The sequence below is a fragment of the Lupinus angustifolius genome, chromosome LG01 (genome assembly GCF_001865875.1).
Source record: "Lupinus angustifolius cultivar Tanjil chromosome LG01, LupAngTanjil_v1.0, whole genome shotgun sequence".
NCBI lineage: Eukaryota > Viridiplantae > Streptophyta > Magnoliopsida > Fabales > Fabaceae > Lupinus > Lupinus angustifolius.
Window position 1 is genome coordinate 27,000,570 of NC_032009.1, and position 17,032 is coordinate 27,017,601.

General features: G+C 32.8%; 1 protein-coding gene across 3 annotated transcripts; it reads left to right on the forward strand.

The window, feature by feature from the left end:
* LOC109359134 (uncharacterized GTP-binding protein At5g64813-like) lies at positions 667-9,674 on the forward strand. Of its 3 annotated transcripts, XR_002109036.1 has the most exons (9): positions 667-972; positions 2,616-2,707; positions 2,813-2,954; positions 4,375-4,679; positions 5,018-5,071; positions 5,150-5,277; positions 5,666-5,760; positions 9,402-9,560; positions 9,591-9,674. XR_002109036.1 is itself a non-coding variant. In XM_019603684.1 (8 exons), exons 1-8 carry the CDS (start codon positions 882-884, stop codon positions 9,500-9,502), a joined length of 1,008 nt encoding a protein of 335 aa, XP_019459229.1. In that variant the 5' UTR covers positions 667-881; the 3' UTR covers positions 9,503-9,674. The 3 variants fall into 3 exon arrangements, 2 of the variants coding, with proteins under 2 accessions (XP_019459229.1, XP_019459241.1); XM_019603684.1 differs by having other exon boundaries at positions 9,402-9,674; XM_019603696.1 differs by lacking the exons at positions 667-972; positions 2,616-2,707; positions 2,813-2,954; ... (2 more) ...; positions 5,150-5,277; positions 5,666-5,760 and adding exons at positions 6,217-6,348; positions 6,454-6,595; positions 8,016-8,320; positions 8,659-8,712; positions 8,791-8,918 and having other exon boundaries at positions 9,307-9,674.

Sequence of the window (17,032 nt, forward strand, 5' to 3'; positions counted from 1 at the left end):
AACAATCAAATGAAAGAATAGTCTATACATCATACAAAAAATGAATTTGAAACTAGTTTATATCACAAAAATAATAAAGTTTTTCAGTCTTTGGTAACTAATTTTTTTTATAAATTTTGAATGATAAATTTAATAAGTAAATTATTGAAAGTTCCATTCATTTTCTAAATGTTACTTATAGTAGTTTTCTTAAATGTATTTTTGAAACGCTATAAGTTACTTTTTAAAAAGTTATTAGATGCATTCAATTTTTGCTCATTGAATAACTCTAATAACTAATTCAGTAGATCAAAAACTACAAACCATCTCACAATTACAGGCTTGTGTTGTTGCAAAGTGCCTAACTACTCCGTCCATTCTATATTTTAATTTTTTTTCATGTTATTTTAAATCTATTATATCTATCAAACCTGATGTATATTTATATTTTAATTTCTAATTATACCATCAATTCCATTTTTATTGTACAGTAAATAAAACTATTTTATTCAAAATATATTTTTCTTTTACTTTATTTATTACATTTCTTAATCTGTAATTCTGTATGCTAAATTACTCCTTTTTGGATGGACTAACTCTTTTTGAACCCAAAGAAATGAGCCCCGAAAAAAAAGGAAACGCTGATTCATTAACGCGCTTTTCAATCGCGTGGTTAACACGAATAGTAACGAGATCAGATCAATCTTCATTTCACGTTTATGTCACTGTTTTGCACCTTCCCTGATCCAAACCATTTTCCACATTCTTCAACTTTCCCCCTTTCCAATTTTAACACAAACACTGCATATTCAAATCAACCTTCACATTAGATCCATAACCGAAGCGGTTAATTTTCTTCACACAATGGTGTGATTGTAACAGAAGCGGTTGTAGAAGAAACCATGTTCTGGAGAGAGCGTGAAAGGGAGAACTTAGAGCATAATGATAGGGTGCTGTGTGGACAGGTTAGAGTGCTCGTTGTTGGTGACTCAGGTATACGCTTTTTTTGGTGTTATTGTTCTTAGTGTGACTTAGTGTTAGGGTTTGCCATAGTGTACGAGGATAGGCAAAGTAGACGTAATTGCAACTGAAAAAACTGTTTTCAGGATTTGAACCTGTAGCCTCCGAGTAACAAGGCAGACAACCTTACTGTTGCGCCGAGCCGAACTTTAATTTTTAAAGTAAACTCTCGTTTCGGTCTGCTAAAGGTTATGGTATAGCTAGATAGGTAGTTGGAAGTTTGCACTTAAAAATTGATTGTACTTAGGTCTTTAGAAGAACCAATACAATAACAACGAAGCCTTAGTCCTACTAGGTGAGGTGATGATTTATATCTTTCAATGATTTAATCGGTAAAAGAGAATGTTCAAGCAACTATTTGGTGTTACCATAATCTTTCGTGGATTGATTTTCAGATTGATACCATAATCTTTCGAGGATTGATTTGCGGATTCACTCTGATTTTCATTATGATTTTTCTACTTGGAAATTCTTGATTTTGTGGTGTGAACAAAATTCAAGTTATTATTGTTCTTCTAGATTGCTTGAGTGTTGTAGGCTTTACTTTAAAGATCCATCGGAACCTTTTAATAGTGCTTGCTGAAGATCTGGGAGTTATCACTTCATAAGACTCAATGGGGGCTCCAAGAGTTTACCTATATTAGCTGCTATATGCTATGTTATGCATAAGGCTAGAAATTCAGCTTGAAATGATTTAGACTTTAGATGGTAGTTATTGAAAGGGATCAACATCGTATTGTTTTTTAGAAACAACTTGGAAGATGGTGGAAAATGGAAATTGCAGAGAAACCTTATGTGGGTTGAAATTCAGTTCCCTGAGTAACGTTACCATTTTTGGGATACTTTTAGTTTTGAGACCTATGTATGTGACCTGCAATTTACATTATTATTTGTCATCTTCAAGTATCGGTGATCTTTGATTCCACAAACTGAAATTATTAAGATTGCAAGTATCTACCCTGAATTGGTGTCAGACTGTCAGTGCAGTTGGGTTAAATGTAGTTTTTTTCCATACCTTTGCTCAAATCATTTTGATGACTTTATGGTATGAATTCTATTTTATCATATAAAACTCTACTATCTTCCCGGAGATTGATCTCCGGGAAGGTAGTAGAGTTTTATATGATCTCGTTGGCAACTGAAATAGTAAAGTTTATGAAAAATACATGGCATTAATTATGGGCGCAGAGCTACCTCATTTTTATAGGATACATTTGCAGCTAGCCTTTAGTATAAACTATTCATGCAAATTGCTTAATACAACTTAGTACTTACTAAGGATGAAAATAAGTTTTAATATTCCATTGTTACAGTAGGGTTAAGTTGCCACAGATTTTTGTTACTTTCAGGAGAAGTATGGTTTGTTTTTATTCAGATTAACTCTATGTACATCAAAATAGCTCTTTAGTTGTCTGTCTTTGGGTATAATTGGTTGTACATTCTAAGTCTTAACTTGACATACTTGGATGTGCATCAGTCACCGTTGCTAAATGGTGAGGAAAATAATTTGATTGTTCTGAGCTTGTAATTGCTTGCCTTGGCCCCACCTTTATTATTCTCTCTAACCATTTTCAAGGATCTTATTGCCCATATGACATGTTTTATTATTCTTGCAGGTGTTGGGAAGACTTCTTTAGTTCACCTGCTTGTTAAAGGTTCTCCTGTTGCTCGACCTCCACAGACAATTGGTTGTACAGTTTCTGTGAAGGTAGACTCTCCCAACCTCTAATCTCTGGTTAACATGAAAATACTCATCTTTTGTGTGGTTCAAACTTCAAAGTATTGACCAAATGTCCACTGTTTCTTTTTCCAGCACACTACTTATGGAAATTCTGGCAGCTCTTCAAGTAGCCTTAAAGGTGATTCTGAGAGAGATTTCTTCATTGAACTGTGGGACGTCTCAGGACATGAACGATACAAAGATTGCCGGTCTCTGTTTTATTCACAGATTAATGGTAAGTAACAAAGCTCCAATTGTTTTAGATTTCTAATATGATATCTGAACAGTCATGATGTATATCCTTGTTTTCTCTTTTAAAGCTTTTCATGCTCAAAATTAATGGACTTTGATTAAAACTTGACGTGGAACTTTCAGTTTTAATATTTTTAATATACAAAAAAGAAATGATACATAACTGGTTGTTTAAATGTAATTTATGTGCTTAATAACCTAATAACCTTTGTCCTGTATAATTGCATCCATCTCCTAATAGTATTTGGGCATTCTGGAATATCTGGCAAATAAAAATTAGCTTTTTAATGAATGATGCCTAGAGAGATTTTGTGAAAAGCTTTTGCCTAGATTCGAGCAATCAAGGATATGTATGATGGGGTCAAGGCCAACGTGAGAACACAAGACGAAGTCTCAGAAGATTTCCCTACCACCATAGGATTATACCAAGGTCAACATTAAGCCTCTACTTGTTTTCATTGGTCTTGGATGTGCTTATTGAGCATATCCAAGAACCACTGTCACGATGTATGCTTTTTGCGGATGAGATTGTCTTAGTGGGAGACTCGAGAAAAGAATTAAATGGGAAGCTAGAAATGTGGAGACAAGCTTTAGAAGCATGTGACTTACATATAAGTCGAAGTAAGACGAAGTATATGGAGTGTAAGCAAGAGGCAGGCAAACCCTATTGTAAAGGTAAAGATCGTGAGTCATATCAAAGCATAAGTCACTGGATTTAGATATCTTGGGTAATCATATAAGATCATGGGAAAATTGACGGAGATGTAAGCAATAGGATTCAAGCGGGTTGGGTGAAATAGTGAAATGCTTCAAGTGTCATATGTGATAAAAATGTATCACTCAATCTTAAAGGGAACTTTTACCGCACGACTACAAGAGTTGCAATGTTATATGAAAATGAATGTTGGGCGGTAAAATGTCAAAAAACTACAAGAGAATAGACTTCATGTAGCAGAGATGGGAATGTTATGTTGGATGAGTGGACACACTAGACAAGATGAGATTAGAAATGAATGCATTAGGGATAAAGTTGTTGCAGCTCCTATTGTGAAAGTATGGTAGAATCACCCTTAAGTGGTTTGGGCACGTGTAGAGGAGACTGGTAGAAGTCCTCGTAGGGAGAGTATTTCAGATGGAGGTTAGTTCAATTCCTAGAGAAAGTGGGAGACCAAGAAAAATCATAGGCGAAATGATTAAGAAAGACATAGAGATCAATGTTTTGACAATGAACATGATTTATAGTAAATCATTATGACGTTGTTCAATCCATGTAATCGACTCTACCTAGTGTCATTAAAGCTTGGTTGTTGTTTTTTGTTTCTTATTAGTGATGCCTTAGCCGTGCTTGCATATATTTATAAATCGGCTGTCTGATTTTCAAACTGAAAAAATTGTTTTTGCAGGTGTAATTTTTGTTCATGATCTTTCACAGAGAAGAACGAAGGCTAGCTTGCAGAAGTGGGCAGCTGAGATTGCTGCAACTGGGACATTTTCAGCTCCTTTGGGTTCTGGTGGCCCCGGTGGCCTTCCTGTTCCATTTATTGTTATTGGTAACAAAGCTGATATTGCTGCAAAAGAGGGTACAAGAGGAAGCAGTGGAAATCTTGTTGATGCTGCACGCCAGTGGGTTGAGAAGCAGGGTTTGCTTCCATCTAGTGAGGAGCTTCCACTGACTGAGAGTTTTCCTAGCACCGGAGGCCTCATTTCAGTAAGTGGCAACTGAAATTTTCTGTGTCAGTCACTTGCGATGCTTGATATACTATGCTATACCCCATGAAAATTAGTATGTTGTATTCTGGTAGATTTGAAAATCTGATGTTGGTGGTAATTACTATGTATTTACAAGTACTAGCCAGTATAGTAGGCAACATAAATTTTAGTTGTGCTTTTTTTTAAATTTAAATCCGACTGATGCTTTATATATAGTTATATACACACTGGATGTCTTTATAAGTATAACTTCCACTTATTTTATGACATTAGTATAGTTGCTGCCTAATTCATTACTCTTGTACTAGTTCTGATTTTTACGCTGGATGTCTGCAGGCTGCCAAAGAAGCAAGGCATGACAAGGAGGCTGTGATGAAATTTTTCCGCTTGGTCAGTATGGTTTTGATCTCTTTATCTTCTCTTTTTTTTTTAATGTATATCTAAATTTTCCGGTATATCTCCTTATAGTTGATCAGGAGAAGATATTTCTCAGACGAAACACCTGCACCAAGTGCATGGGCCATTCCTTCAGTTCAGATTCCTTCTCAACGCATAGATGACAATTTTATTGAAGATCAGTCTATTTATAATACAAGGTATTTTCTGCTTGTCATCTTGGTGCTGGCATGCTGCAGTTCTTCTATCATTATCACCATAGATTACTATCAAGATTTTTCTTCGGCTGGAAGATGTTTTCTTTATCTTATTTTTCAGATATGAAAAGTGTCATGCATTGATTCAATTTTGGGTTTGGCTAAGTATTGTGAGTTGTGACATATATGGAGATTGGAATTTCCAGATCATTGTATTGAAGGGTAGTTGTAGGACTATTCCTTGAATATCTTGCTTGGTATTGGATTAATTATGAATTAGTCTTAACATATAGTCCATGCTGATTCACTATCAATCTATCATGCTATGTTTTCTTTCTTTTTAAGCTTGTTTTGTGCCACCTACTTACAGAGATTAATGTTGATTTTGCAGTCGAAGGAGCGATCCTTACAACTATAACACGCTTCCGCCCCTTCCAGCTCAACGCAATCTAACCCCGCCTCCCACGCTTTATCCTCAACAGCCAGTTTCAGTCTCGTTGGCAACTGAAATAGTAAAGTTTATGAAAAATACATGGCATTAATTATGGGCGCAGAGCTACCTCATTTTTATAGGATACATTTGCAGCTAGCCTTTAGTATAAACTATTCATGCAAATTGCTTAATACAACTTAGTACTTACTAAGGATGAAAATAAGTTTTAATATTCCATTGTTACAGTAGGGTTAAGTTGCCACAGATTTTTGTTACTTTCAGGAGAAGTATGGTTTGTTTTTATTCAGATTAACTCTATGTACATCAAAATAGCTCTTTAGTTGTCTGTCTTTGGGTATAATTGGTTGTACATTCTAAGTCTTAACTTGACATACTTGGATGTGCATCAGTCACCGTTGCTAAATGGTGAGGAAAATAATTTGATTGTTCTGAGCTTGTAATTGCTTGCCTTGGCCCCACCTTTATTATTCTCTCTAACCATTTTCAAGGATCTTATTGCCCATATGACATGTTTTATTATTCTTGCAGGTGTTGGGAAGACTTCTTTAGTTCACCTGCTTGTTAAAGGTTCTCCTGTTGCTCGACCTCCACAGACAATTGGTTGTACAGTTTCTGTGAAGGTAGACTCTCCCAACCTCTAATCTCTGGTTAACATGAAAATACTCATCTTTTGTGTGGTTCAAACTTCAAAGTATTGACCAAATGTCCACTGTTTCTTTTTCCAGCACACTACTTATGGAAATTCTGGCAGCTCTTCAAGTAGCCTTAAAGGTGATTCTGAGAGAGATTTCTTCATTGAACTGTGGGACGTCTCAGGACATGAACGATACAAAGATTGCCGGTCTCTGTTTTATTCACAGATTAATGGTAAGTAACAAAGCTCCAATTGTTTTAGATTTCTAATATGATATCTGAACAGTCATGATGTATATCCTTGTTTTCTCTTTTAAAGCTTTTCATGCTCAAAATTAATGGACTTTGATTAAAACTTGACGTGGAACTTTCAGTTTTAATATTTTTAATATACAAAAAAGAAATGATACATAACTGGTTGTTTAAATGTAATTTATGTGCTTAATAACCTAATAACCTTTGTCCTGTATAATTGCATCCATCTCCTAATAGTATTTGGGCATTCTGGAATATCTGGCAAATAAAAATTAGCTTTTTAATGAATGATGCCTAGAGAGATTTTGTGAAAAGCTTTTGCCTAGATTCGAGCAATCAAGGATATGTATGATGGGGTCAAGGCCAACGTGAGAACACAAGACGAAGTCTCAGAAGATTTCCCTACCACCATAGGATTATACCAAGGTCAACATTAAGCCTCTACTTGTTTTCATTGGTCTTGGATGTGCTTATTGAGCATATCCAAGAACCACTGTCACGATGTATGCTTTTTGCGGATGAGATTGTCTTAGTGGGAGACTCGAGAAAAGAATTAAATGGGAAGCTAGAAATGTGGAGACAAGCTTTAGAAGCATGTGACTTACATATAAGTCGAAGTAAGACGAAGTATATGGAGTGTAAGCAAGAGGCAGGCAAACCCTATTGTAAAGGTAAAGATCGTGAGTCATATCAAAGCATAAGTCACTGGATTTAGATATCTTGGGTAATCATATAAGATCATGGGAAAATTGACGGAGATGTAAGCAATAGGATTCAAGCGGGTTGGGTGAAATAGTGAAATGCTTCAAGTGTCATATGTGATAAAAATGTATCACTCAATCTTAAAGGGAACTTTTACCGCACGACTACAAGAGTTGCAATGTTATATGAAAATGAATGTTGGGCGGTAAAATGTCAAAAAACTACAAGAGAATAGACTTCATGTAGCAGAGATGGGAATGTTATGTTGGATGAGTGGACACACTAGACAAGATGAGATTAGAAATGAATGCATTAGGGATAAAGTTGTTGCAGCTCCTATTGTGAAAGTATGGTAGAATCACCCTTAAGTGGTTTGGGCACGTGTAGAGGAGACTGGTAGAAGTCCTCGTAGGGAGAGTATTTCAGATGGAGGTTAGTTCAATTCCTAGAGAAAGTGGGAGACCAAGAAAAATCATAGGCGAAATGATTAAGAAAGACATAGAGATCAATGTTTTGACAATGAACATGATTTATAGTAAATCATTATGACGTTGTTCAATCCATGTAATCGACTCTACCTAGTGTCATTAAAGCTTGGTTGTTGTTTTTTGTTTCTTATTAGTGATGCCTTAGCCGTGCTTGCATATATTTATAAATCGGCTGTCTGATTTTCAAACTGAAAAAATTGTTTTTGCAGGTGTAATTTTTGTTCATGATCTTTCACAGAGAAGAACGAAGGCTAGCTTGCAGAAGTGGGCAGCTGAGATTGCTGCAACTGGGACATTTTCAGCTCCTTTGGGTTCTGGTGGCCCCGGTGGCCTTCCTGTTCCATTTATTGTTATTGGTAACAAAGCTGATATTGCTGCAAAAGAGGGTACAAGAGGAAGCAGTGGAAATCTTGTTGATGCTGCACGCCAGTGGGTTGAGAAGCAGGGTTTGCTTCCATCTAGTGAGGAGCTTCCACTGACTGAGAGTTTTCCTAGCACCGGAGGCCTCATTTCAGTAAGTGGCAACTGAAATTTTCTGTGTCAGTCACTTGCGATGCTTGATATACTATGCTATACCCCATGAAAATTAGTATGTTGTATTCTGGTAGATTTGAAAATCTGATGTTGGTGGTAATTACTATGTATTTACAAGTACTAGCCAGTATAGTAGGCAACATAAATTTTAGTTGTGCTTTTTTTTAAATTTAAATCCGACTGATGCTTTATATATAGTTATATACACACTGGATGTCTTTATAAGTATAACTTCCACTTATTTTATGACATTAGTATAGTTGCTGCCTAATTCATTACTCTTGTACTAGTTCTGATTTTTACGCTGGATGTCTGCAGGCTGCCAAAGAAGCAAGGCATGACAAGGAGGCTGTGATGAAATTTTTCCGCTTGGTCAGTATGGTTTTGATCTCTTTATCTTCTCTTTTTTTTTTAATGTATATCTAAATTTTCCGGTATATCTCCTTATAGTTGATCAGGAGAAGATATTTCTCAGACGAAACACCTGCACCAAGTGCATGGGCCATTCCTTCAGTTCAGATTCCTTCTCAACGCATAGATGACAATTTTATTGAAGATCAGTCTATTTATAATACAAGGTATTTTCTGCTTGTCATCTTGGTGCTGGCATGCTGCAGTTCTTCTATCATTATCACCATAGATTACTATCAAGATTTTTCTTCGGCTGGAAGATGTTTTCTTTATCTTATTTTTCAGATATGAAAAGTGTCATGCATTGATTCAATTTTGGGTTTGGCTAAGTATTGTGAGTTGTGACATATATGGAGATTGGAATTTCCAGATCATTGTATTGAAGGGTAGTTGTAGGACTATTCCTTGAATATCTTGCTTGGTATTGGATTAATTATGAATTAGTCTTAACATATAGTCCATGCTGATTCACTATCAATCTATCATGCTATGTTTTCTTTCTTTTTAAGCTTGTTTTGTGCCACCTACTTACAGAGATTAATGTTGATTTTGCAGTCGAAGGAGCGATCCTTACAACTATAACACGCTTCCGCCCCTTCCAGCTCAACGCAATCTAACCCCGCCTCCCACGCTTTATCCTCAACAGCCAGTTTCAGTCTCTGAAAACTATAGTTTCCCTAGATTTTCTTTGTCTAGCTCCTCTGAAATCAGTGCTGCAGCAAGAACAAAGCGGTCAGATATTAATGTCTAAAGATGTCTGTATTTGGTAATTAGTCATTGTTGATGTATTGTTGCTTGAAATGAAGATTATGTTTGTTGAATCGTTTGTTCCCTCTGTAACTTGTCCTGTGATTCATTCATTTTTGGAAGCTCTCAGTGGAAGGAGGAGCTACTTGTTCAAAGTTTGGGAAGAACTAAAATGATGCATGGTGTCCATCTTTTCGTGCTATTAAAAATGTCAATAGTACATGCTTAAACAGTTAAATATTACATCCTGTGTTCACCATGGTGCAACTTTGTAAGGAGGGTTTTTAGCTCCTTAAGAATTTAAGGATAACTCAACTTGCAAATAGACCCTAAGTATCAGTCTAGTTTGTTAATTTAATGAAATCAATTTTAAGCTTAAATTTGGTTCATCAAGTCTAAACCTTATTAGAAAGGTAGAGTTTAAGATGGGTGGTTTAAAAAAATTAGTTATGCGATTTATATATTCTGTTTAACAATGAGGTACAAAGTCCAATTCCGTTTGGTGGATTTCTCTTTAGCACCTTATCATATATTGGGTGATCTAAAAAATGTGCTGGACAAATGGGTTTAAAACTTAAATGATCTCTATCCAATAATTGGTCAATATTTTATTTTGTTGAGAGATATTCATTTATAAATGTATTAATATGATATGAGATTGAGAGAATTGCACATAAAATAGAGGGAAATTTATCTTTTTATCAATTATTTACAAGGTACACTAACCAATCAATTAGCTCCTACATTATCATTGTCTTCCATTTTGCAACGAAAGAGATCAGTACGTCACTCAACATATCAAACTATTGAAGGTCAACAAGGAGAATAAACATAGTTGACTCAACCTAAAAATATGACTAAGAAAATGAGTATTTACGCTATTTATTAAAAATTAAGAAATGTTTCATTAAAAGCTACTATTTTTTTTTGAAATTTTATATCGTGTAGCTTTATAAAGCTTCAAAAGTCACCAGCTAGCTTTATAAAAGTTACAAACTTCTTTTATTTTTTATTTAATAATAGCAGACTTAATCAACAAATTATAATTTGACAGATAAGTTACGAGTTTCTTATAGAAAACATACTTTTAGAATTACTTAAAACTTTCAGCAAATTGATAATTTAATGATACCGACCTAAATTGCACTCTTTATTGTATGTTATATATAAACAAGGATGGCCCTCATAATTCTACTAATCTTCTATTTAGCTTCACTTTAACTTTATTGCAATATAAGTTCTTAACGAGAATTCACTAAAAGAACTTAATTTGTAGAAATGAGAAAGTGTTGAATTAAGAGACACGCTTCACATATGTAAATTAATGAATCAAATGGATGAGATATTTTTGTAAATAAAAAAATAAGGTATTCTATATTCTTCTTTCTATAGTTAAGGATTTTATTTGAATGTGACAATTGACACTTAGATATATATTTATAATCCTTCTTGATCAGTTATAAATCTTAAATCTTTAAAATTAAAAATATAATTAGCTAGTGAAAAGTAAGAATGAGAATTTTGATGTGCTGATTGAGTGATTGTCTTCCATTTGTAACCCTCTAATTTATTATAATTTATAACCATAAAAACTTAACCAACCAAAATCAATATCACAAAAAAAATGAGATTTAAAAAATGAGGGTCAAGAAATGGATTAGTTGGGATTGTGTTCGATGCAAGTCAGTATAATATGACAATATAGATACTTTATTTATTAATAATTGATACATAAGTGATATATACCTATTTCTTATAGTGTAAAAAGATTTGTAATTAGATTTTCATTTCACAATATATTATTACTCAAAAGTTTTATATATATGGTCATCATTTTGTTAGTGTTTGGTCAACATGGGGAATATGGCTTTTTGCATATGTATATATAGGGGCAAGACCAGTTTATCTACCAAACAATTACTACCATAAAGCCCAATAGTAGTTACAAAATCAGCTCATAATGACATCTAATTATTGACAATATTGAAAATGTAAATATTATTTTGCCCCTTTAACTCTTTTTTTTCTTTCAATTTGATCCCCATCTTATTTTTTTTCATCTTCGTCCCTCAGCTTTACTTCTAATCTGACTATAGTTCATCTATGTAAATTTTTGTGTGCTAACATGACACAATTGAAAAGAAACATGTCACATTTAAACATGTGACATAACAAGAATTAGACATGTGAGAGACAAATTTAACAAATGAACTAACATGATAATAAAAATAAAGTTAGAGAAAAAAATTGATTGACCAAATTTAAAAAATAAATTAAGTTAAGGATCAAAATTGTAGTAATTTTTATATATAAATAAAATCCATTTGTGAAGTCCCTCCTGGTCAATGGGCATGGATTGGCTAGCATAATCCAATAATATTTCAAGGAGTTTACTAGTAATAAGGCACAGTAGTTATTCAAACCACAAATACCGAATATATGCATGTACAAATAAGTGAAATTAGTCTGGTCGTATAATAAGTCTTCATTATATCTCAAATATGTTAATATTCAATTCTTATAAATAATGTTTGTTGAGAAAAAATAACTTCATATTTCAAAAGAGATTAATTTATTTAATGAGAATACTTTTGTCTATACCACAAATTGACTTCCAACAACTCATAAAATCAAATTCCAATAAGTACTTTTAGCTTTATTCATTAAAGTGGACAAAGGGAATCTTTTCTGAATCTTCTATTATATCAATGATGGCTGTCACTTTTGGCTTCAGCTCAACCATCTAATATCTTTACCCTCACATGATAACTATGAGCTTTTTCTTTTATTCCTCTTTACTTCATTATTCTTTGTTAAAGTTAATATATATGGAGTAAAATTTTATACATTATCAATGCATTATCCATATTTATATCTGCCAAATATATACATATTATACTCTTTACTTAATTGTTTTCTGTTTTAACGTTACTAGTTTTCTAATTTTTTTTTTGTACTTGTTTTAACATGTCTTTGATGAAGGAAGATAATATGTCCCTAAAAAGATCACGTCCTCATGTACTAAACCAATCAAACACCACCAAATAATATAAAAATATTACTTTATAATTTTGTGATTTTTTTATGATAATTTTTCATTGGGTTAAGACACAATGAGACATAAAAAATGGAACAAGTAATCCCCATTCCTCTTTGATAGCTACTACTGTTAAGAAGAGAAAAACCTCAAAATCATTCAGTTGTTATTAACTATGCAAAGTATTGGAATTTGGAAATGGCTACTCTCCATATTGTAAAGCTGTATTTCTTTTATTTATTTTGGCTCTGGTGGACTAATACCTTTTTTAATCAAAATAAAGGCTTGACAAAAACTTAAAACGAATATTTTATGTGATTAAATTGTATATAATCACCAATGTTTATATAAAAAAGAATATAATCACTAACATTATTTGGCCGGTGTCAAATGTAAGAATTAAACTTATAAAATCCACATATTATGTGTCAAACACATAAGATGTGTGCCCCCTTATGCAAGAAGGTTGGGTTGCAATGTTGTCTTTTTTAATTTGTCTGTCTAGGGATGGCTTTTTCTGGTTATATATTTTCAAACATTAGAATAATTCGTTAATAATCATTGATCCTTAAAAATAAAGAAAATAAAAACTAGCAAAATTTATGCATGGCATACTAAATGAATGTATTTATTTATTTAAGGGTTTTGTTAACCTAAGTAAAGAGATTTTTCAGTTGGAGTAGGTTAGTACTCTAAAAATTTGGATAAAATCAACCTTCATATTTTAATTATAAGAAATTTAATAATAGTTGTAATTTTATATTTTCATATAAAAAATTCACCACACATCTCTAACCTTCTTTCTCGTCTCTCCTTAACCTAATCATTCCAAAACTAATCATATAGAGTAGTTTATAAGGAAATAAAATTGTGCTCACATTATTTGTGGAGATCATGTTTATCAGCAACCCTATAATTTTGCCATCACATTATTGTAATATTAGCCTTTTATTTTATCAAAATATATTAAATTATCACCAGAGATTCCTTTCAACTAAGAGTGTAATATTTTCATACAATAACAATGTAAAAATTTATACATCATCAGTATATTATTTGTTATTCATTTGTATTATTTTAGTTAAAAACCAACAATAAATAAAGATGATTTATAATACAGTGAAAGTGTAAAAACTATTATAATATTAATATATATATCTTTTTTAATATTGAATTTAAACAATATTTCTAACATTTTTTTCTTTCTCTCTCTTCAACATTTGTCTATGTTTATTAGCACTATTAATTAGGGACTTGATCTTTGATGATAATTTGGTATATATGTTTTTAAAATATAACAATATTTAGATTAAAGAGTAGAATTGACAAACATAATAATAATGATGTGAAACTCGAGTCAGACATCAAATCGAAAGATGTCTTATATTAGGTTTAATCAGTTTAAATGGTTAAACTGTTCGGTGGGACCAGTGTTAGGTATCAGTGGCCTAGGAACACCTATAAGGGAGTTGAATAGGTGTAGCGGTTATCAATCACCGCTTCTTGAACCAAACAACTGCTGGAAACAACCCACTTAATCGATTAATAACACGCTTTAATCGATTAACTATTGCACATAACAGAATGATCAGACAGACAAATTGCACAGTTATTTAAACACAATTGAACAGATATAACACAGATATTTTTACGCACAAATATTAAGCATATGGCAGTAAACAAATATCCAGAATATCAATTACATATTCAATTTATAACAGCAAGAAACTTAAAGAAGATTAAGAGAGAAAGAACAGTGCACAAAGGATTTTTATCCTAGTTCGTTTGTGGTCCACTGCAAACTACATCCAGACCTCCCCTTCTGATCTAGGGAGATTTTCTTCTTCACAATATTAAGATACAATATGAATACACACCAATTCAATTACAAGCACATATGACGTTTCTTTCTTGAAATCTTGGACTCCTAAATCCTTGGTTTGACTCTACCCTTTGCCTGAGAAAAACTTTCTCGCGAAACAACCACAACCAAGATTTTTGTCCTCAAATCAAAACCTCCTACCATTGGTGAAGAATCTCAATCTCTGTGGTGATCTCACACCAAGAGACTAATCCAGAAATACACAAAAAAACACGTTAAACAACAAGGTATACTAAGCACAATAATATTTGGAATATTACAAAAAAAAGACTCAAAGACTAACCCACTTACTAATCAATTAAGCCATCAAGATTTATGTGAGTTAATCAAAAACAATATACATATAATCTCTCTAACAATCTATCTAATGCATGAGCATGTGAGCAAGATAAGAATGAACATAGAATTATGCAAAACAGTAAGCAAATGATAGAAATAAAAACAACATAATATCTTTCTTCTCACGCATGCAATCTCTCTTGCAAAATCAGTAAAACAAATATGCAACATGCTCTCTAAACAACCCTATACAATTTAATGTGAACGTTGCCTCTTATTTATAGCATGGTGTTTAGGTGGTTACATTCGTTGCAAACAGTTAAACGGTTGAACCTGAATTCAGTTATAACAAATAACAGACTAGTTAATCGATTAAGACTACTTGTTAATCGATTAACCATGCAACAGAATGACACAAAAAACAGTTTAAACATAAAAACACTGATTTAACAGAAAAGCGGTTGAGTTAATCGATTAACTGGAACATTAATGCACATGTTTCACAAGGTAAACTTCTCATATGTTATGCACAATATATATACATGTTCTAGAAATTATATTATGCCTAATATGCACATATAACATGTATGATTAATGCATGAACATACAATTAACTAGATGATATGTCTCATGGATATGATATGACAATTAAGATGGCTTAAGAGATTAGCACGTAGGTTCACCTAACCTATACTCACTTACTACGGCACACATACTACTTAGAATATAGACTCAAATTATGTCCTAGTCTCGATATGACCAAATGAGCATAAGACATGTTGATTGTTGAGTCATCTTCAAGCTTTAATAGAACATTGCCTTCATCAAAACATAGGCAGAGAAATGCTAGTGCTCTCCCCCTTTTGATGATGACAAACACTTCATCAAAATTCTTCAATTGTTGATGGATTAGCTTGATGATGAATTTGCGGAATGGTTGTTAATGACTGTTTTTCAAAGTTGAAGCGCATTTGGTTCCTTGTAGGTAAGCAAACATCATATACGGAAGCTTGGTAAAAACAAACCTGCAAAACTTATTATACAACCTGCAAAAAGTATATAACACAACAAACAACTTTTCTCCTCCTTTTGACATTATCAAAAAGATGAAAATATTCAATTCTAGTCAAAAGTTAGAAGAGTTATCATGGTTATTAATCAATTAAATTATTCTTTTTCATGGTTATAACATACTGTAATTAATCAAAAGTTAGAAGAGTTATCATGGTTATAACAGACTGTAATTAATCAATTCTAGTCAAAAGTTTGATCATTTAGCAAAATTATTCTTTTTCTATAGTCAAAATTATTTTTGCTAATTTCATGCTCTTCATGCATCTCAACCAGATGATTTCATATATAATTTATCATTTTTATTTATAAATATATAGTTATATATAAATACAAAATTTTATATAATTAATAATTATATATAATTATATTCATATAACATCTTTCCGTCTTTGTATGGACGGGACTAAAACAAAACATTAGAGTAATGTTTAATATTTTTAAATTTTCAGTGAACCGTTTGGTTCACTTCTGGAGTTATTGCGGTTCAACCGGGTGTAACATGGTTGGACCGGAATTTCTTTGGTCCAAAACGGTCCAACCCCTCACTCGGTTAAGACTACAAACATAGCCGTTTTCAAGTTCAGTCAATGGTCAAACCGGTCGGACCGTCCCGTCTAGTTATTACAACACTGCATAACGATAGACCAACGAAACATCGATCTAATAATGTAAGACATCACCAAATCTTCCAGTATCATACTAAGCAAAAGGTTAAATATTTAACTTCTAACAATAACACTTGTTGAAATGATCAGTCACATATCACGAAAAGTGATTAAATTATTAAAAAAATAAGTAATCAAGTTAATGCTTTTTATTTATTTATTTATTTGAAGACCAAATTAAAACGTAAAAGTGAGACCAACCATCACAATAATATTGAAAAAGTCACAGAGATTGTAGTGCAAAAGATGGAGAATATTTTGAGATGGAAAGGGAAAGGTAGACAGACATGAAACAGAAAGCATGTGGCGGGTATGAATGAGTGATGAGGATATTCAATCCAATTAACTAAAGCGACGCAACACGTCAAAGTCCACAAACACATTGCACACAACAAAACAACGCCAAAAGGAAACAAAGTCATGTTTGCTTTGCAAATTGCAAGCATAGGCTGTTCAACATTGGTATTTTTAGTAAATCAACTTCACCACCTCGTTAGATTTTAATTATAACCAAAATATCAAAAATTTAATTATTATAAAAGTTATATTTATTGGGAATGATAATCACACATTAATAATTACTTACTCACAAGTGAA

Bases quoted from the DNA above. Each gene is read 5' to 3' on its own strand.
- LOC109359134 (XM_019603684.1), top strand. From the start codon at position 882: ATGTTCTGGAGAGAGCGTGAAAGGGAGAACTTAGAGCATAATGATAGG. The intron at 2,708-2,812 runs GTAGACTCTCCC...TTCTTTTTCCAG, and splicing joins GTTGTACAGTTTCTGTGAAG to CACACTACTTATGGAAATTC. The intron at 4,680-5,017 runs GTAAGTGGCAAC...GGATGTCTGCAG, and splicing joins GCACCGGAGGCCTCATTTCA to GCTGCCAAAGAAGCAAGGCA.